This window comes from Chinchilla lanigera, unplaced genomic scaffold, assembly GCF_000276665.1.
Source record: "Chinchilla lanigera isolate Chin_1 unplaced genomic scaffold, ChiLan1.0 scaffold00061, whole genome shotgun sequence".
Classification (NCBI taxonomy): Eukaryota; Metazoa; Chordata; class Mammalia; order Rodentia; family Chinchillidae; genus Chinchilla; species Chinchilla lanigera.
Window position 1 is genome coordinate 7432914 of NW_004955462.1, and position 20373 is coordinate 7453286.

The 20373-nt window shown below is 41.2% G+C and overlaps 2 protein-coding genes across 8 annotated transcripts in view; both read left to right on the forward strand.

Moving 5' to 3' along the window:
- The window catches only part of LOC106150043, an 86058-nt gene extending 76572 nt beyond the window's left edge, over positions 1 to 9486 (forward strand). The window contains exons 3-4 of one of the 3 annotated variants that reach the window (XM_013521418.1): positions 6742 to 6879; positions 9447 to 9486. In XM_013521418.1, coding sequence (XP_013376872.1) covers positions 6742 to 6879; positions 9447 to 9455 — 147 coding nt within the window. In that variant the 3' untranslated portion in view covers positions 9456 to 9486. Of the gene's footprint in view, positions 1 to 6741; positions 7380 to 9446 lie in introns of those variants that run through there. The other 2 variants (XM_013521416.1, XM_013521415.1) reach the window with 2 other exon arrangements.
- A 1441-nt stretch (positions 9487 to 10927) lies between these two features.
- The window catches only part of Scyl3 (SCY1-like, kinase-like 3), a 33756-nt gene continuing 24310 nt past the window's right edge, over positions 10928 to 20373 (forward strand). For 3 of the 5 annotated variants that reach the window (XM_005398180.2, XM_005398176.2, XM_005398181.2), the window contains exons 1-2: positions 10928 to 11057; positions 15980 to 16192. In XM_005398180.2, the coding sequence (XP_005398237.1) occupies positions 16028 to 16192 (165 nt within the window). In that variant the 5' untranslated portion in view covers positions 10928 to 11057; positions 15980 to 16027. The other 2 variants (XM_005398178.2, XM_005398179.2) reach the window with 2 other exon arrangements.

Consider the following 20373-nt stretch of genomic DNA (forward strand, 5'->3'; position numbering starts at 1 on the left):
TTCTACTGAAAGTATAGGCAGCAGAAGTGACCAATTGAATACAGGGTGTCAGAAATAGAAGATGAGCTGGGGATATAGCTCAGCAGCACAGTGCCTGCCTGGCAGGGACACAGTCCTGAGTTCGATTCCCAGTACAAAAAAAAAAAAAAAAAAAAAAGAAGACAAGGCTGGCAAAAGAAAAAAACAAAAAACCAACTAGGGCCAGGGATACAGCTCAGTGGCACAAGCACCTGTCTGACAAGTGCAAGGTCCTGAGTTCGATTCCCAGTACCAAAAAGAAGAAAAAAAAAAAAAAAAAGAAGATAAGGCTGATATTAGTGAACCATGAATGACAGACATATTAAAAATAATAAGAGAACATTAAAAATGGATCCAACAGCTCCTACATGATACAAAGAAGATAATCTATGACTAATTGGAATTACTAAAAAAAAATCAGAAGATAGCACAAATGCTGTTAAAAAACCTATTTACTGAAATAATAGCAAAAAAAAAAAAAAATCCAAATAAGGGAAAAGAATTTAATAGACAGATTAAGTGAGGCTTATAAACCTCAAATAATCACAATCAGTAAAGAATTTCTTCATGACTCGTCATAGTCAAAGTAGTCCAATACAAGAACAGAACCTTGTTTTCCTGAGTAACCACTTTGAAGAAATCCATATGTAATACACCAACCATTGTTAATTTCCTATCACCTTGTCTGAATTTCAGTATTGTTTGTACTGTTCTTGTGTTATTTTGTAAATGTATGTGTGTTTGTTAACGTGTTTTTGTTATTTTATTTTTTAAGATTTAAAAAAATGTAAAAAAAAAAAAAAGAACAGAACCTTAAAAGTAGGTAGAGAAAAGCAAAGAATCACTTATAAAGAAAACCTATTAGAATTATAGCAGCCTTCTCAACACAAAGTTTAAAGGCCAGGAAAGCTTAGAGTGAAGTGTTTTGAGCCCTAAAGGAAAATAATTTCCTACCCAGGCTGAGATATCCTGCAAATCTGTCTTTTGAAATTGATGGAGAAGTAAGATACTTTCATGATGAAGAGTGCCTAAATAAATTCATGGCTACAAAGCCAGCACTCAAAAAAATTCTGAAGGATGTCCTACAAAGAGACAATAAAGCTAACAATGAAAAATTATCTAGTAGAAGAAGGAATATAGCAAGTAGGAGGAGCAGGTAAGTAGATGAGAGATATGGAAAATCAGCAACAAGAAAATAAGGGAAGAATAAGTCAGCACCCATAAGCAATACTTCTCAATGTGGATAGTATTCATCCCTCAATGAAAGACACACACTGGCATGATGGATCAAGGAAAAAGATCCAATGGTACATTTAACCCGAAAAGGAACCCATACTAAAAATCAAAAGATGGAAAACCATACTTCATGCAATGGGAACCCAAAAATAAGCAGGTATACCTGTCCTATATTCAGACAAAGTGAACTTGAAGCCAAAACTGATCAAAAGAGGTAAACAAGGTCACCTGATATTGGTTAAGGGAATAATGCAACAGGAAGAACTAACAATTATTAATATATACACATCAAACAATGATGTGTTCACTTCATAAAACAAGTACCACTAGACGTAACAGACCACATAAGCATAAATACAATTGTAGCGGGAGAACTCAAAACGCCACTATCACAGATAGATAAATTAGACCAAAAAAATCAACAATGAAATAAGAATTAAATAAAACTTTTGAACAAAGCTGGGAGTGATTATAGGCACAGGTTGATAATCTCAACACTTGGGAGACTGAAGAGAGAATCACCATGAGTTTGAGGCCAGCCTGGGCCATGTAGTGTGAGATCGAGTCTAGCTGGAATTACAGAGGGAGGCCTTGTTTCAAAAAACCAAAAAACAACAACAAAACATTTGAACAAATGGATTTAATAGATAACTGTTGGGAGCCACTAGAGCTGGAAATGGGCCATATTTGTGGGGGCGGGACAGAGCCAGAGTGGCTCAAGCAGTCAAGCTACCTCAGTGTTGAGAAAAGCATCCCGCCTGGACAATTACAGTCGTTAGTCGCTAGGCAACATTACCTCTCCTCCTACTAACTTTGCAAGAGTATAACATAAATACCCCTCCTGTTAAAGTCAGTCCTCTTGCCCAGGTAACAGGTCACCTCCATCTGACCCAGGTCTTGTCTCTTGTATATCTTTTCCTCATACCCACTGCTGTTCTGCCCTGGGGTACACCGACAGGCTGAGTCCCCTACAGATAACTATAGAGAGTTCCGCCCAACAAAAATGGAATACATTCTTCTCAGAAGCACAAGGAATTTTCTCCAAATAGACCATGCCTAGCCCATAAAGCAAGCTTAGGTAAGTATTAAAAAATGAAATTATACCATGCATACTACCAGATCATTGTGCAATAAAACTAGAAATCAATAACAAAAACCACAGAAATTATGCAAATTTGGGTAAACTAAATAATACACTCTTAAGTAAATAGGCAGCTACAGAAGAAATCAAGAAACAAATAGGACAGTTTCTGGAACTAAAAGATAATGCCAGTACAACATAACAGAACTTATGCAGCACAATGAAAGCCATCCTAAGTGGGAAGTTTATAACTTTGAATGCCTATGTCACAAAAACAGAATGAACCCAAATAACCACATGATACATGATGCACCTCAAGGTCCTACAAAAGCAAGAACAATCCAAACCTAAACCTACTACAAAAAAAGAAATGATAAACGTGATAACATCTCCTTACAAAGCTATATGCCAATACTTTGAAGAATTCAAAAGAGATGGATAGATTCCTAAATATGTATGAATTACCAAAACTGAACCAAGAAGATTTAAAACCCTGAAGAATCTAATAACAAGTAATGAAATTGAGGAAGTAATAAGAATTTTTAAAAACTGCCAACTAGGAAGAGCCTAGGTTCAAATGGATTCACTGCTGAATTCTCCAAAAACTCCAGGAAAGATTTAATGCAAATACTCCTCAAGCTCTTTAAGAAATTGAAAGGGAAGAAGTATTCCCAAAGTCATTCCTAAAAACACATTACCCTGATTCCAAAACCAGACAAGGATTCAACAGAAAAGAGAACTATAGACCAATCTCTTTCATGAATATAAATGCAAAAGTCCTCAAAAAGATGCTGACAGACAGAACGCAATGAATCATCAAAAAAATCATACATCATGACCAAGTAGACAGCAACCCAGGAATGCAAGAAAGGTTTAACATACACAAATCAGTAAATACCATACATCACATAAACAGAAGCAAAAACAAAAATTACATGATTATCTCAATAGATACAGGAAAAGCATTTGAGAAAATCTAATATCCTTTCATGAAAAAAACACTGAGTAAGTATAGAACTTCATCTCAATGTGATAAAATCCATTTATGACAAACCTACCAGCAACATCATATTAAATGGGGCAAAACAGCACTTTTCCTCTAAAATCAGGAATGAGACAAGGACGTGTATGATTAATTGATGTTTAGCACAAGGTATGATCATGAATCTTTAAATTTTAAAAATACATTACAGTAAAAGACGCATTACTATTAACTCCCTTCAACATACTCCCCCTCGCTTCAAACACACCTTTCCCATCTTTCTTGCCACTTTCTGAAGCAGTTCTGGAAGTTCTCTTTTGTGAGTGTCTTTGTGAGGTCTGATATAAAATGTGGTGAATGTTAACTGCCTGCCATCCAGTGAAAGGCAGGCTCCATTGTGCCATCATCCACCTTATTCACTGGGCCTGGCAATAGCAACCTCTAACTCTTCCCAAAGACAAAACGTCCGTGAAAGGCAAATACTTCTGCAGCCGTCACGGTGCAACTAGAAGCCTGCATGAAAGAGAACTTCCAGAATGACTTCAGAAAGCAGCAAGAAGGAGGGAAGGTATGTTTTCAGGGAGAGGGAGTATTTTGAGGGGGATTAATGCCAATGTGTCTTTTACTATAATATTTTTAGTGTAAACATTCATTGTACGTTTCAATCACATCTCATACAATCATGAGATTGTTTTCTCCTCACCGCTGCTATCTAACTCCAGAATATTTTCATTGCTCCAAAAGGTAACCCCTCCCCCTAGTCAGCACATCCCCAACTCCTGGCAACCACTAAGCTGCTTCCTGTCTCTACAGATTTATCTATCCTGAACATTTATGTAAACAAAATCATACAATGTCTGGATATTTTTTCATTTAGTCTAATTATTTTTCATTTAGCATAATGTGCTTATATTTCATGTTGTAGAATGTATTAAAACTTCCCTCCTTTCTACAGCTGAATAATATTGTATGGATATAAATACACTTTAGTGTTTATCAGTCTATATACTTTTTTATTTTAAAAGAGAATAAAAAATAAAAAAATTAAGAACAATACAGAATTTCAAAACAAGATGATATGAAACCAACAGTTTGTTACATTGCTTATTGTTATCTTCAAAGTAGTTGTTCAGATGACCAGATATAGGCATGTAAAAGTGATCAAAAAATTAATCATTAACTGTTCCTTTCAATAAACCAACAGGAATTAGTAGTACAAATATCTTAGCTATCTTGTGTATATATATTTTTCCCTTCTTTTCTCCTTTTCCTCATTCCAGTTGTTCTTTCCTTTTAAGCAGTTTCTTTCTCTTTCAGAATAGCTATTGTACCTTTCAGATTTTATTTATTCTTTCAGTGTCTTACACTAGGGAGACAATACTATGTTTATATATGCAGGTCTGATTTATTTCACTTATGAGAATGGTCTGTAGTTGCATTCATTTACTTCTACAAGCCTCTAGTTTATCTTTGTTATAGCTGAGTAGTACTCTATTGTATAAAAATATCACATCTTTTCTATCCATTCCTCCGTTGATGGGCGTTTGAGTTGTTTCTAAGATTTAGCTATGACAAACTGCACTGTATATCACTGTGGTATGATGTTTTCAATTCTTCCAGAAAAATATCCAAAAGAGAAATAGCTGGGTTGAATAGGTCCTCTAATCCTAGTTTTTTGAGGAATCTCCACACTGATTTCCACAGTAGTTGTACCAGTCTACACTCCCACCAATAGTGGAAAAGGGTTCCTTTCTCCCCACAGCCTACTTTTTAGGTAGCAATAAAAGTACTCAAGCCATAGCAAAGTCCAGGCAAGACGGGGAAGCGACACAGTCTATTCACCGCCAGGAGGAGCCAAAGAGCTCCGGGGAATCCAGCTTCCCTCTGCTGGATTCACTGCCCAGCTATGTTTGTTCTGAGTTAATTTTTTGGCATCTTATTCGGTTTTAGTTGTTCTGTCTTAAAAAAAAAAAAAAAACCAAACCTGTTAGTGTAATCGCATTTTTGTATAATTCCGAATTACCGGAACCCTAAATTTAAAAAAGGAGAAATTTTTGCTAAGAATCCAGCTATTTACTTGGGGACCGCAGAGCCCTGCCTGGCAAGGCGCCCACGGTGAACTAGTGGTGAGCTCAGGGGTGGGGCGAGGGGTTAGAAGGCAGAGAGGACGTCAGGAAGAAGGCAGAATGGCAGGCTGAGGTCCCAAGGCAGCGCCTTGCCTGGCACTTCGGAGGACTACAGGGGACCAGCGTGCGTGGGCTGGGGCGAGAGGAAAGAGAACAGAAGGACAGGAGGTCAGAGGAGCGTGCCACTGATCAAAGGCCTGGCGCTTCTCAACGCCAACAACAGGGTGCAGCCTCAGCCCCGGGTCTTTTACGCACTTCCGGGTGGCGCACCGACTGCCCCCGCCACAGATGGAAGGTGAGACCTGGGTCTTTCCGCTGAAGGGCCTCCAAGGAAATGTGCGCACATTGTTTGCTCCAAACCCGTTTCCTCCCTAAAGCAAATTTGCAAGGTGATTCACGTGCGTTTTGAAGTTGAGCAGCAGCTCACGCTTCAGAGGGTCTGACATCCGCAGGATTTCACACAGAAATCTGTCCTGCAGGGCACACACTGCAAGCACTTAGGCTGTCTCTAACTCAGATCAGTGCTGGTGTATTTAAAGAAGCTAAAATGGGTAATTTAAAGATGGGTAGAATGGAATTAAAATGTTGCCAGGTGTCAGTTTTTCATTATCAGGGCATAGGGATCTAGAGAAATGGTAATCAGCGCACTTTGGGCAAAGGTGCCTTAGGCTTAGGACCTCAGACAAGCCCCACAGGCAGATCATTTATACAACGACTTCCTCTCCCAACCCCAATTAGAACAGTGGATTGCTGTGAGCTAGAATAAAGCCCTGTCTTCCTACAGAACCAAATGCTCACTGCACAGAATTATTTTTATCCCTATTGGACAAAAATTTCAATTTGGATTCTAAATCATGGTTCTTTTTCTTCTCCTTCTCTTCCTTCTTCTTTCCTTCCCTTCCCATTCCCATTTCCCTTCCCCTTCTTCTCCTTCTTCCGTTTTTGAGGGGGGCAGCACTAGGGATTAAACCTAGGGCCTTCACAGCAAGCTGCATCCCAAGCTCTTTATTATTTTGAACTAGGGTCCTGCTTAGCTGCTAAATTGCCCAGGCTGGCCTTGACCTTGTCATCCTCCGGCCTCAGCTTCCTACATTGCTGGGATTTCAGGCATGTGCCGCCCCTCCCAGCTTAATCCAGAGATTTACCAAGTGACATTTATTTAGTCTTGAGTGACACCAGGAACAAATATGTGAGTAGATGAATACTAGGAAGAGAAAGCAGGGTATGTCAAGCTTTCTCATTTCTCTTCTACTCAACCAACAGTAAAATATTCCTTTCTCATTAATATTTGGGAGTAGGTTCACCTTGGGGCAAAGAAGTGCAGAGTCCAGACCACCAGGCTGGGACATGAGGAGAGGACGTCCACCCAGGGGCCCAGCCACATCTGGATGCTGCATGAGGGAGCAAGAAGTGGAGAGTGTCAGCAGGACTCAGAGGTGAGGATGCTGCTTGAGAGGCAGCAGGTAAGCAGCTGTGTGACCGCTGAAGATTGCACACACCAGCTAAAGGGTCATTTCTACCCCTCCTGTGAAAGGGAGAAAAACACAACTGTGAGCTGCATCAGGAGAATCCCAACCTTCCATCTCACAGCTCTACATTGCTAGCCTGTGTGTGTGCAGTTTCACAGAGTTTGGATAGCTGCTCTTATTTCAGCCACATTCCTTTCCTGTATCAAGAAAGCAGAAATTTTTCCTAATGCACTGCCTGCCTTTCCCTGGTCCCTGCATGCGTTTGCTGTGTCTCCCTGAATTTATGACCACACGGCTGCAAAGGAGACTCAGAAAGTCATTGTTTTGATTTCTTAACTTCTACAGTGAAGGTGACCAAAGCAGAAATGGGAACGGATGTTGGAGCTAGTAAAGTAATAGTATGTGTTGAACAGGGGATTAAACACGGGGCATTCATGCTGAGTTACATCCTCAGCCACTACACACACACACACATATTGTTTTTGAGACAGGTTCTTGCTAAACTGCCCAGGCAGGACTTGAACTTGTTTCACTTGCCTCAGCCTCGAAGACTCCTGAAATTACAGGTATGTACCACCACGCACCTGTAATTTCTAATTATATTTCTTTTGTTTAATTTGGCCTTGAGGTCTCTCTCTGGGAGTGATTATAAACCCTAGCCCTGCCCTGGTGGGGTTTTAGGGGAGTTGGGCATAGATGCTTACAATTTACCTTTCACGCTTTATGTCCTGGTAGACAGCCTAAACAACCTCTGGATAAACTGTCATGCTCTGTGCGGTGTAATCAATTGAACCTACACTGTAGGATCAGCTAGCATTCCAGTGATTAGGACTGTATCCTCTTGGGTCAGCAGCTCACATCACACCAGAAGGCCACATGACAGAGATGGAGCCACAAATTCTTTAGTGACCTTCATCTCTTGATTACAAGATGTTGTGGCCAAAGAGACCTCAAGGCCAAATTATCATGGTATCAGAAATGATTTTGTTTGATTGTTGTTTTTACTGGCAAGATAACAACTTCTTCATTGCTAGGGTGAATATTAGAAATGAGCTTCAAAGAATTGAAGCTGGGTGAATTGGCTAAAACATTTTAGAGAATGCTCTCTACTCTTGAATAAACAGATTTAAAAACCCAAGGAACTCTCAGTCTTTTTTTTTTTTTTTAAATAAAAGGAGGAAAACATTAACAGACAGACAACCTTTTACAAAATAGCAAAAGAACAGTACAGACAATACAGAGTTACAAACAAAGTGGTAGGAAATTAATAATGCTTGTTGTATTACATACTGATATCTTCAAAGTGGTTTCTCATGAAAACACATAGAGACATGCAATATTCATCAGTCAAGGACTCACTGACAGTTTCTTTCAGCAAAGAAATAGAAGCAGTAGAACAACTATGTTACCTATCCTGAATACACATACATACAACATTTCTCCTTCTTTCCCTTCTCTTTTCCCACATCCCAGTTGCCCTTTACCCTTGAGTGTTTTCCTATCATTTCACAATGTCTATCATACCTCCTAGTTTAAATTAACTCTTTCAGGTTTTATACTAGTGAGACAATGCAGTGCTTGCACATGCATGTCTGATTTATTTCACTTATGAGTATGATCTCTAGTTGTGACCATTTATCTATAAAGCCCTCGAGTTTATCTTTCTTTATAGCTGAGTAATATTTCATTATATAAAAGTACCACAATTTTCTTATCCAATCCTCGGTGGATGGACATTTGGGTTGCTTCCACAATTTAGCAATTACAAATTGTGCTGCTATGAACATAGGTGCACATATATCACTGTCATATGATGTTTTTAGATATTCTGGGAAAATACCCAGAAGGGGAATAGCTGGGTTGAATGGGACCTCTAGTCCTAGTTTTCTGAGGAATCTCCAAACTGATTTCCACAGTGGTTTCACTAGTCTGCACCAGTCTTTAGAGATGGCCTTGAGGTCTCACCTCTCATGGTCCTAGGTTTTCCTTGCATCTAGAGGATTTCTGGTGGCCAGATGTGGATTCTGACTATAATGTACAAGAACCCAGAATCATACTTTAATTTCTGAAATTTCTAGTGCATTAGTATGGCCAAATGGCACTCATCTACGCAGTAGCCTGTAGTTCCATGTGTCAAGAAACATTAAAATATGGTTAGTTCTAATTGCAAAAATAAAAATAAATTGTATTTTGAAGACAGTACCAAAAACCTATGAATAAAAGTCTCAGGCCAGCTGTGGTGGCATACACCTGTAATCCCAGCACTTGGGAGGCTAAGAAAGGACGGTTGCTGTGAGTTTAAGGCCAGCCTGAATGACACAGAAGACCCTGTCTCAAAAGCAGTTTATATTGAATTTGCTTAATGCTATGGTTTGTGTCTGGATGTCCCCCAAAACCCTCACAGTTATGGGACGAGCTTTTAAAAGTTTATGATTGATCCATGATCCAATGCTGGGATTATGGGTATGAGTGCTACACCCGCCCTGGGGCGGATAGTTTGCATATTTTGCTCTTGTTGCTTTTGCTGTCTTCAGTTGCCATGAATGGTTGCCCTCTGTGATGTGCCACCCTTGGAGCCAGCCGAGTATGGACTGAAACCTCCACAGACTGTGTACTAAATAAACCTTTCCTTCCTTAATTCTGGGTGTCAGGTATTTTGTCTCAGCAACGAGAGAAAAGTAACCAAGACACTTACTTAGAACCTTTGGGATATACTGTAATTATAATTAACCACATTCTTTTCACGGTTGTTAGGGAGGCTCCTAGAAACACTGACTTTACACATATCGAACGAGTTCTGTTCCTGTAGGACAGCCTTGACCAAGAACAGAGAGGTCTGACTTCATTGCGATTACAGCATAGATTGAATGAACCGTTTGTATCCATGTCATCATAAATATTTATTTAGGACACTTGAATAAGTGACAAGTTTGATACGTATTTGTTTTCCTTTAAGTTAAAGAAATTGTGGTGTCTTTATCCATTTTAAAAATTTCGGATACTATTATGGGCTAGAAAGGATGTATGAGCTGTATATGAACAAATAATTTATATTCAACTGTTCACCTGGATGCTCCAGAAGCGTTAGGTTGTAGTGATGACGACGACTGCGGACCTTGAAGAGGACCGTAGGGAAAATACTGCTTAGTTTGTGCGCTGCAAGAGTGTGTGTTTGGCCTGTACTCGGGGTTGACCCAGAGTCTTAGTGCTGAGCTACATCCTCAGGGTGCCCCCCTTTTTAAATTTTTATTTTAAGACAAGATCTTACTGAAATACCCGGGCTGGACTCGAATTTGCGATCCTCCTGCCTCAGTCTCCAGAGTGCTGGGATTACAGGTGTGTGCCTATGGTCCGGCTCTGTCTTTTCTTTTCATTATTTTTCCTGCCGGGGGTCTCGCGCACGTTAGGCAAGCGCCTCACCACTGAGCCCTTTTTTAAAATTTGGAGACAAACTCGAAGGCTGGCCTCGAACTCACAATTGTTCTTGCTCTGCCTCCATGCAGCTGCTGGGATTACAGGTGTGCTCCACTATGGCTGGATAGTTACACCCAAAAAAGGCAGACAATATTGCCAGTAGAAGTAATCCCAGTTTCACTTCTCGCTGAATCTGAGCCTTTTCTCTAAACGGCTCCCCTTGCGAATTCAGATCTCTGACAGCAGCAGGACTGGCTGCGCACACTTTAGGCTCACACAGTTCTAGCCAATCGCTGTCCTCCGTTTCTTCCGCCCCTCTTCTTTACTACCGCACTTGTTTGAGGCTACCGACTGACATTTTGACTTTGGGCGGAAGTGATGTGAACCTACGCAATTAAAAACTAGCTAAAAGACAGATTTGTCTAGTCACTATAAAAGTCTGTCCGGATCTCCCCGTAGCCCAGCGAGGCTAATGGGAGCCATGAGCACAACGTAGGTTCACCATGGGTGCCCACACTTAACATGGCGCCTGCTCTATCCCGGTTCCGAGTCCGCTCGCTTCCGTGATGGCGTCAACGGGGCGACGACGGGCGTTCCGTCCATTTCCGGGCCGTCTCCTCGGAGTCCGAGCGGCCCGGCCCGGGTGAGGTTGTAGGTGTTGTGGCCGCTGGCTTAGGGGAGGCGAAGGGGCGCGAGCCCAGGAGACGCTCTGACCTCCCCGCTGCCCGCAGGTAACCTGATCGGGAAGGGCTGGCCGGAGGTCCGCACGGCGAGGGTGTCCTCGGTCAGGGCCGGGAGGCCTTGGTCGGCTCCGGGGCCCTGCGGCTGCGGTCTGCGCGCGATGCTTTACGTTTTGGATAAAGAGGAGATGCCGGACGGAGGTTGCTGGGGGTTGTTGCTCCCGTTGAAGTCACGCTTGGTTCCTGTGGCCCTAAAGAGTCATCAGGAAGCATCGCTTGTCAGCCTGCGATGCTGACGGAGCTCAGCGCGGGACACGGACGGACACAGACAGGGGTCCCTGCGCCGGAGACCCCGACCACCCCACGAAGTGGAGCGGGACCCGCACCTGCTCGACCTGGAGAATTAAGTTGCAGGCTCCCTGACTCTCATCACGGAAATAGAGAGTGGTTTGCAGGACTGGTCAATAAGAGGCATGGGGAGGGTTTCTAGGGAGAAACTTAAGCCGCGCACTGCAGAGTGGAGTGTGGGTGTTCGGAGAATGAGGCGCCTTCCGGTCCGTGGCTGGGTGGTGTCGCCCCAATGGGTGATCGAGGATGCGTGTTCCTACTGTCTGTCCTCCCAGCCTAGTGAGAATGCAAACCACTTACATGTGTTTAAAATTGAGACCCGCTGCCCACTATTACTACTGCTCCCTTGAGGGTGGAGGTCAGCGGGAGGACGCACAATGTATAGGTGGAAAGAGTTGGTTTAATCACAGGCGAAAAAGGCTAATTTGCGGTTAAAGCGAGTTGCCCAGCCTTCTCGTCTCTGAGAGAGAAATTTAAACAGGGCTTGTGTAGCTCCGGCAATTCCCGGAGCTGTAGTCCTTAAAAATACAGTTTTAAAATTCTGATTTTCCTTGCCTCCGTTTTACCTGTCTTTATTTCATCTGTTCTACCTCAGCACCTGAACCAGATCAAAGCAGAGACGAGGGGTGATGTAATCAGTAGACTCCAAAGCAGCCTTCAGGGCCCTTCCTATTGGAACTTCCCAGCTAGAGGAGCAAGGCAGGCTCACAACTTGCTGAGAAGTGAACAGAGAGAAATAGATCCTTGGAGAACACAGGTTTCTTAGTTTGGCAGGGATGTAGCCCAGGGCCCTCCCATTGTACCGGTGGCCAGTCCGGAAACATCAGGATGCTGCCTAAAGAGGCAAACGGGAGGGAGCGAGATCAACGAGGATGTATTTATTTTGGATTTTTGAGACAGAGCCACACTGTGTAGCCCAGGCTGGCTTAGAACTCTCAGCCATCCTGCCTCAGCCTCCCAGGTGCTAGGATTACAGGTGTGTGACACCAGACCCAGAAGAGACATTCGACCTAACACTTGATTATAGAGCAGAGGTGATAAATTCTGCAAAACGTCTGTGCTCTGATGTTAGAATAACATTTGCTACTTTCCTGTGACTTAGTTTCACAGCCGAGAAGCGGGATTTTGTGTTTTCTCCCCTCCTCAAAACAAGAGACCACATTTTGGGGTCCTAGTGTTACTTACATGTCTTACATTTTCGGAAGTTCATTTTAGCGGAATTATTTTTAAAACACTGTTTGTAGTATTTGTGCCGCTTGGATTGAATGCAGTTGTGTGAAGAATTAGAATTACTACTTGCAGCTAGTCTCAAATTGTAATAACCCCACACCTTTTTATTTTACCTTAGGAAATTTGCCCTAGGCGGGGAATGTAACCCGCTGCTCCCTCGGCCTGCACTGGTGGTCAGTAGACTTCTGTCAGTGCTTTCAGCATGGTACAGTGGCATCCTTCCTTTGAGTTCTCTCAAAAAATTGAGTCATCCCTTTTTAACATTTTAAATGATACTGTTTTGTCTTTTATACCTAAAATGAATTACTGTAAAAGTTTCACCAGTTTTAACTTCTTCCTAATGCTTTTGTAACTAACTGTTAATTCTGACGTAGTGGTATTCATAATTTTGAATCACGGGTTAATAGATATTGTAAGGCTCAGTATTCCCACGAGGAATATTTTGCTGTTTAGAAATAACTAAGGTAATTAAATGTGTGTTCCTGTGATGTGGACTTCCTGCCACTTACCTGGCCAGAACCCTTTCCCTGAGCCCGCCTCTCTTTGGGGGCCGATACTGGAAATAAGCAGACAGCTGATTCCCTGCTTGCAGTTCCTTATTTTCAGTTCTCCCCTTACGGTGTGTTGATTTTGAGAGGCTATGTTTTGTGACTGAGAAGGTGGTTAGGCTAGCTTCAGAGAAATACTTTTCCCTGTAACTCATTCCTCTAGTCTGACTGGTTTTTCAGGAAGGGGTTAAAGAAAAGTTTTTTCTGCTTCTGAAGTGGCAGTTGGTGGCGAAGAACTGGGACCCCCTGAAGTTGCCTCAGGGAAAGGAGCTGATGGTAAGGTGTCCAGTGAGGCAAGGAGGAAATAGCTTCAAAGCACCCCAGGCTCAAGGTGGAGGGTAGTAATGTCCTCTGTAAATCGGGCTAAGCTGTTCTCCCAGCGTTGGCTTTTTGTTGTCTTACTGCCAACTGACTTCCTCTGTGCCTGCCAGGTTTCTGCTTTCAGTACTTTGTCGGCCCGCAGTGCCCAGCCCCACCTCCTGGCATCCTACCTTCAGGTGTGGCACTAACAGAAAAACCCTCTTCCTAGTTTATATTCCTGTAGAGACAGTGATGTGTCGCAAGTTTCTTCACTGAGGCCAAGGTTCGTAGGCACCAGATTCATAAAGTATGCCCAGGAAGTGGTGGAGGCAAGAAAACAAAACAAAACACACACACACAAAATCCAGGTGCTAAGCATGACCTTCCCTTCCCAACAGAGGTGGCCCCCACTGCCACTCCACAGTAGGTGCTTTCTCCATTGTCCTTCATAAACTTTGTCATTCCAGTGGGAAGTTGAATTTATCCTGTAGTTGAAGTAGTACACTGTAGTATACTTTTTGTCTGTATAAATTTTGTGGTGTGTGTGTTTTGCTTTTTTCTTTTGTTTTGAGACAGAGTCTGGCCTTGTAACCCAGGCTGGGGCTGAACTTGGCACCCTCCTACCTATGTTTCCAGAGTGCTGGGACGAGAGGCATGAGCCAGAGAGCCTGGTTATATCAACCTTAAGAAAGATAAATTGCTAAGTAGGGCAGAACACAGTGGCTTTGTTACAAAGCAGACCATTCTTAGACTTTGAAGAGCTTTAATGCTAGATAGCTTCAGCCGCTGTACCCAATGTGTTCCTTACATGCTGATGTACAGGGGTCTGTGCATACTGTACTTCGTGTGTTAGGTATGTGTTAGAGCTGCACTGCATAGACAAAACAGTGTTAGAAAATGTTATATGGAAGTTCACCAAAGTAGGGGAAAATCCAAGTGGAGAAATGTGGAATGATTACTGCACCTTTGTCCCAAAACTATGGATTTTTAACAGAAAATTTATACCTGTCTACATAGATTTTTGCCTATGTTACTTAGAAGTAGTAATTTGCTTGCCACACTGCCAGAGTTAATAAGAATTGTATTTTTTAAAATTTATTACATAAAGCCCAAAATGAAAACTGATTGTCACAGATTTTCAAGACTCCTGCTCTTTTTCTTGCTCTTTTTGGTTTTTTGAGAAGTCTCACTAGGTTGCCCAGACTGCACTGAAGTTTGCCCATCCTCCTGCCTCTGCCTCATGAATACTGAGATTACAGGCATGTGTCATCATGCTCAGCCATATGTATCTTTTTTAAAGCAACTTTATTAAAGTATAATTGATATAGAAGAAACTGTACATAAAGTGTATAGTTTTATAAGTTTTGATATTTGTAATTATTCGTCACCCTCATCATCGTCAAAATAATCCACCCCTCCAAGTTTCTGCATATCCCTTGGTAATCCTTTCTTCTCCCTTCTCCCTGCCCCCTCTCTCTAGACAAACACTGATCTATTTTCTGTCATAGTTTGTATTTTCTAGAATTTTATTTGTGTGTTTTAGATTTTGTGATCATAGTTTTGTAGTTTCCACTTTTTTTACTTAGTGTAACTTTGAGGAGTAGGGAGAGGGCAGTTTTTCTTAAGTTTATTGTCATTTGCATTTCTTCAGAGTTTCTTCCATTATTCTACTGGTGTTTTAGACTTTTACTTGACTTATATGAGCTTTCCATTTGTTAACATGTCTCATCAGTGTGTTCTCCATTTGTATGGTTGTCCTTTATAATTTAATTTTATACATACCGAAGTCGTATTAGTTATTTGGTTTTGTTTTGGTTTTTTGTGGTGTTTTTTTGAGACAGGGTCTCACTGTGGAGTCCCTGCTGGCCTGGAACTCACTGTGTAGTCCAGGCTGGCCTTGAACCTGTGGCAGTCCTTCTGCCTCAGTCGCCCTCCTGAGTTCTGGGTTTACAGGCATACACCATCACTCCCAGCTGTTTATTTTTTTATAGTACCAGCAATTGAATCTAGGTCTTTTTGCCCTGAACTGTGGATGTGAATCCACATCCTTTTTAAATTTTTTATTTTTGAGGCAGATTCTCGTAAGTTACTAAATTGCCAAGGCTAACCTTGAATTTGTGGTCTTCCTGCCTCAGCCTCCCAAAATGTAGGAATTAGGCATTTGGCACCATACCTGGCTATTGTTTGTGAATAACCAAATTTTGCAACATTTTCCTTTTGGGTCTGGCTATATAAGCAAATTAGGAAGTATGAATTACTGTGTTCTGTTCTGGATTGTCGTAAGAAACTGAAAGTTTGTGTGTGGTGGAGTTTGGGGGAAGAACAGAAATCACCTGTGATTATTTGATAACATGCGTGTTCTCTGGAGTTGTTCCTGTGAGTTCACCAGCATTGTTGATAACTTGCTACCATTTCTACTGCCTAATGCCCTAGTTACAAGGTTGCAGAAATGAGTAGATTTGAGTGGGTATTTGAGTGGGCGTCATGGACCTCTCTTGCTTATACATAGACAGTTGACATTTGCAATTGTTTTGTGTTTTCTTTTAGGTCTGTTTGCTTTGAGGAGGAGCTGAAGACTGCCCCACGGCATAAGGGATGGGATCAGAGAATAGTGCTTTAAAGAGCTATACACTGAAAGAACCACCATTTACTTTACCCGCTGGACTTGCTGTTTATCCTGCTGTACTGCAAGATGGCAAATTTGCTTCAGTTTTTGTGTATAAGAGAGAAAATGAAGACAAAGTTAATAAAGCTGCCAAGGTACCATACTAGGTGACGGCTTAGTCATACTTTTACTATCTTGTTTCCTATTTTTAAAAGGAAATTAATAAAGATCAAAGGAGGTGAGACCATAAGGAAGAATATTTTATCTTTCATGTCTTATAAAAGCTTACTTGTCCTTACTTTATGGGTCTACTGTATCTTCAGCAGGTACCAAAGAGATACCTGAAAGCTTCATGAAATTTATTGTTGTGGTTTGCATTCTCATAGTTCATTTTTTTTTAGTGAGAATGTTAGGTAATTTTACATGGTTTATTTAGGAGAGGAAATTAGTCTAACAAAAGTGCTATATTGACATTTTAATTAGTGTGTTAATGGTGGGCCTAGAAATAAAATATGGTAGGAGCTTTCTTTTTTTTTTTGGTCTTTTCTTGAGACATTGTGATGCCCTGGAAAAGATTTTGAACTACTGTAGTGGAGTGGCTCCCCTTGAAAGAATGTTGGACCTATGTTGTGGTTACTGGTGAGGTATCTTAGGTCATTAATTTGTGGAGGCTGTATGCCTCCCTTAGGAAAAGGTCCTGTCAGCTCACACCTGGTCACTGTTGCTGCTGGCTAAGGTACCCCCGTCCATTAGTTCGTCGTCTGACACTGTCACGTGACCCCAGCCTCAGTGGGAAAAGTGGTTCTAGGGCTGGGGGCGTAAGTCAGTGTAGAGCACTTGCCACCATGTGCAAGGGTGCAGATTTAAGAGCACCACAAAAAAAGAGAAAACACATGATTCGACTGTGGACAGTTCAGCAAGACCATGCCAAATGTCTTTTCAGCCGTTTAGATCATCTTCAGAAGGTTTCTAGAGAGGAAAACAGACTTGTATTCATTAATTCTTCAGTGTTTACTAGGGCAGGAACATATTTTCGTGTTGAATGTGATAGCTCTTTATTTTGTTGAAATTAAGATCTATATTACCATGAGTCCCTTTTAAATAGCAACACATACGAAAATTTATATTTCATAGAACTCTATAAATGGTTCTTTAGTGGTGTCATTTTGACATTTCATTGGTCACACTAGTTAATTATTTGATGTTGCATCTTTGATAAAACATGAAATTAAGTTATAAGACAGTTCCTAAGAAAAAAGTCTTGTAACACTCTTCTCAGGGTGCATTTTCTCTTACTTATTTTTTGCAATTCTGGGGATTGAACCCAGAAACATTGAACCCAGTCTTGTGTATGGTTGGCAAACACTCTCCCACTGCGCTATACCCACAGCCCAGGTGCATTTTCTTGTAATACATTGTGGTGAAAAAGTAGAGCTGGCTGTTTTGCTGAAGTGTTTTGTTTTTTGGCAAAACAACATTTTTGTCATTTTTCCACTCCATTTAGACATGGTTAATAAGTTTTTATTGTGATTTTCCAAAAGACACTAATATGCAGTTAATATCTAACATATTTTCTCTTATTTCCATCTAATAAGATTATGTATATTGCTTTTTAATAATTTAGAATGACTGTAACCAAGTGATGAAAGTTTATAATCTCTCCTAGTTTTTAAGATTTCAGGAGTTTTAAAAATTGTTTGACTTGTACCCTGACAGATAATCCACATCATATAATTTTTAAAAAGGAACGAGACAGGGATGCATTGGTGGTGTGTGTGTCTGTGCTGGAGGAATCGCAGAGCGTGAAAGAGACTTTCCTTCTTTAGTGTCCAGATACCTTGTTAAGCTGTGACTGAGTCTCTGCATGTAATTCATATTTGTCTCTTCCTTCAGCTATCCTGTGGATTTGAAAACCTCAGACCTGAATCAGAAATTTGAAATGGCAACAAGGCCATAAGGAGTTTACATTATCAGAATGTTTCTTTTTTTGTTTGTTTGTTTTTTTTTCTGGTACCGGGAATTGAACTCATGACCTTGCACCTGGCTCTGTGCCACTGAGCTAAATCCCCAGCCCCAGAATGTTTCTGATAGTCTCAAAAATTAAGTCACAGGATTTGAGAAATGTATAGTATTCAGCACCTTAGGTTTTAAGAATGCCATGTCCTTGCTAGATGTGGTGCTGCATACCTGTAATCCCAGCACTTGGGAAGCTAAGGCAGGAGGATGGCTATGAGTTCAAGGCCAGCCTGGGCTACAAAGTGGGTTCAAGACCAGCCTGAACTGCTGTGAAACCCTGCCTTAAAAAGACAAAAGAATGTCGTGTTATGTCTTAAATATCTGAATAATAAAGCAGTGTGGTTAGCCTACCTCACCATCTAGTTGGGTTCCTGATTCTACCTTTGATAGTTTCAATGACTATTTCAGCCAGTAGTGTACTCCTTCACAAGTATTATTGGGTATACTCTTTCGCTACTGTTAAAAGTAAAAACAGTACACTGTTTGGCCTCTGGAATAAGGTGAAGTACAGGTATAAGCTCTGATTGTAAAACAGTATGAAAAATAGCTTCGTTTCACCTCATTTTTTCTTGAATTCAGCAACTATAATTAATAGTATAATTTGCTCATTGGTGATTTGGATTCATTGTAACTCATATCCTGAAATGGATGATATATTCTAAGTCCGAATTTGATGACTACAGTTTGCTGTAATACAAGTGCTTAGTTAAGGCTTCATGGTAATTACAAGCTTATAAAAGTGATTCCTAAGTGTCTTTATACCAGGAATCACAGAAGACTGTGCGCATAGATGTGTAGCTATCAGACGCGTACTTCACTTCCGGTCCGGAGAGATGTTGTGCTCTTCTCATAGCAGAGCTAGGCTGCTTTGTGGAAGGGTTGCTTACAATATTAGACAGCTCAATGGCCGGCACACACTGTAATCCGAGCACTCGGGAGGCTGAGGCAGGAGGATCATTGCAAGTTTGAGACCAGCCTGGGCTACAAAGTGAGTTCAAGGCCAGCCTGAACTGCAGAGCGGGACCCTGTCTCAAAAAGACAAAAAAAAAATTACGTTGTATGGGCTTGACAAAGAGATGGAAGAAGTCATTGCAGTATTCAGAGGCACTTGCATTGGAGTCGGGCCTGTTGTTCCGCCCTTTCTCGTATTCTCATTTTCTTCTGTTGGCTCTTAGGCTTTTCTTACACTCTTTACAACTCTCATCCCACTGTAAATGAACTTCCCTACCTTGTTAACTTCTTTCAGAAATGACTTCTATCCCTTTGTAATCAGACTGTGGTCCTCTTACGAGACTCCCGATTACCATCCACTCAGAAGAACTGCAGAAGTATTTCCTGTCCCTGACGTGTGCAGAACTACCAGAGGGAACTATAGTCTCCTATCTCCCCACCACACTGTCCAGACTTCACTGTCTTCTTTAGTGCTCACAGTTGTCGCTTCTCACCCAAACTGAGTATCTGCCCGAATCTCTTATCTGATCCCCACATCTGCATTTCCACCTGTCCGTTGGATACCTGCGCCAGGAGTATCCACCAGCACTCAAGTGCAGGCTTTCCAAACTGAAATTCTTTATCTCTTTCTGTATTTTATATTTTCTAGGGTTATATTTGTATTTTCTAGGGTTTTGTTTTTTTCTTCCAACACTGGGGATTGAACCTGGGGACTTTACAGTGAGCTACATCCCCATCCCTTTTTAATTTTGAGACAGGGTCTCACTGAGTTGCTGAATTGCTCAGGAGAGACTCCAACTTGCTCTCTCCTGCCTCAGCCTCCCAAAGTACTGGGATTACAGGCTACTGCACCCGACCTTGTTCCTACCTTTTGGTCCAACTTTGTTAGAACAGAGTATTTAAAAACAGAATGAATCTGCATCTCATCTTTGTCCCAGATTTATATCTTGAAGAGATAATATATTTTTCATTAAAAATTGCTCTGTAGAATAGCTTGGTTATTTTGTTATATCTATTTAACAGCATGAAATTGTAGCCTTTTCCCTAAGAGCTTGCAGGTGGATTAAAGGTACAGATAAGAGACCACGTCAATTAACTTCATGTAGATCTCAGAATGAAGTAAATTAGAAGCAGAACAGCAATGAAAAGTTAAGGCTCTAAGCCTTGAATTACATTTTTAGGTTGCTCAGTCATAACTGATTCCTGAAAAACAAGAATTGCTTGTATTTAGGGCTAGAATTTCACTTTTTTAAGATCTCTGCATAGATACATATGGGTACAAGCAAGTACAAATAGTACTAATACTGTACACAGGGTTATTCATGTTTATTAGTAAAAGTCCTTACTCAAAATTGTATTGCAGAGACCA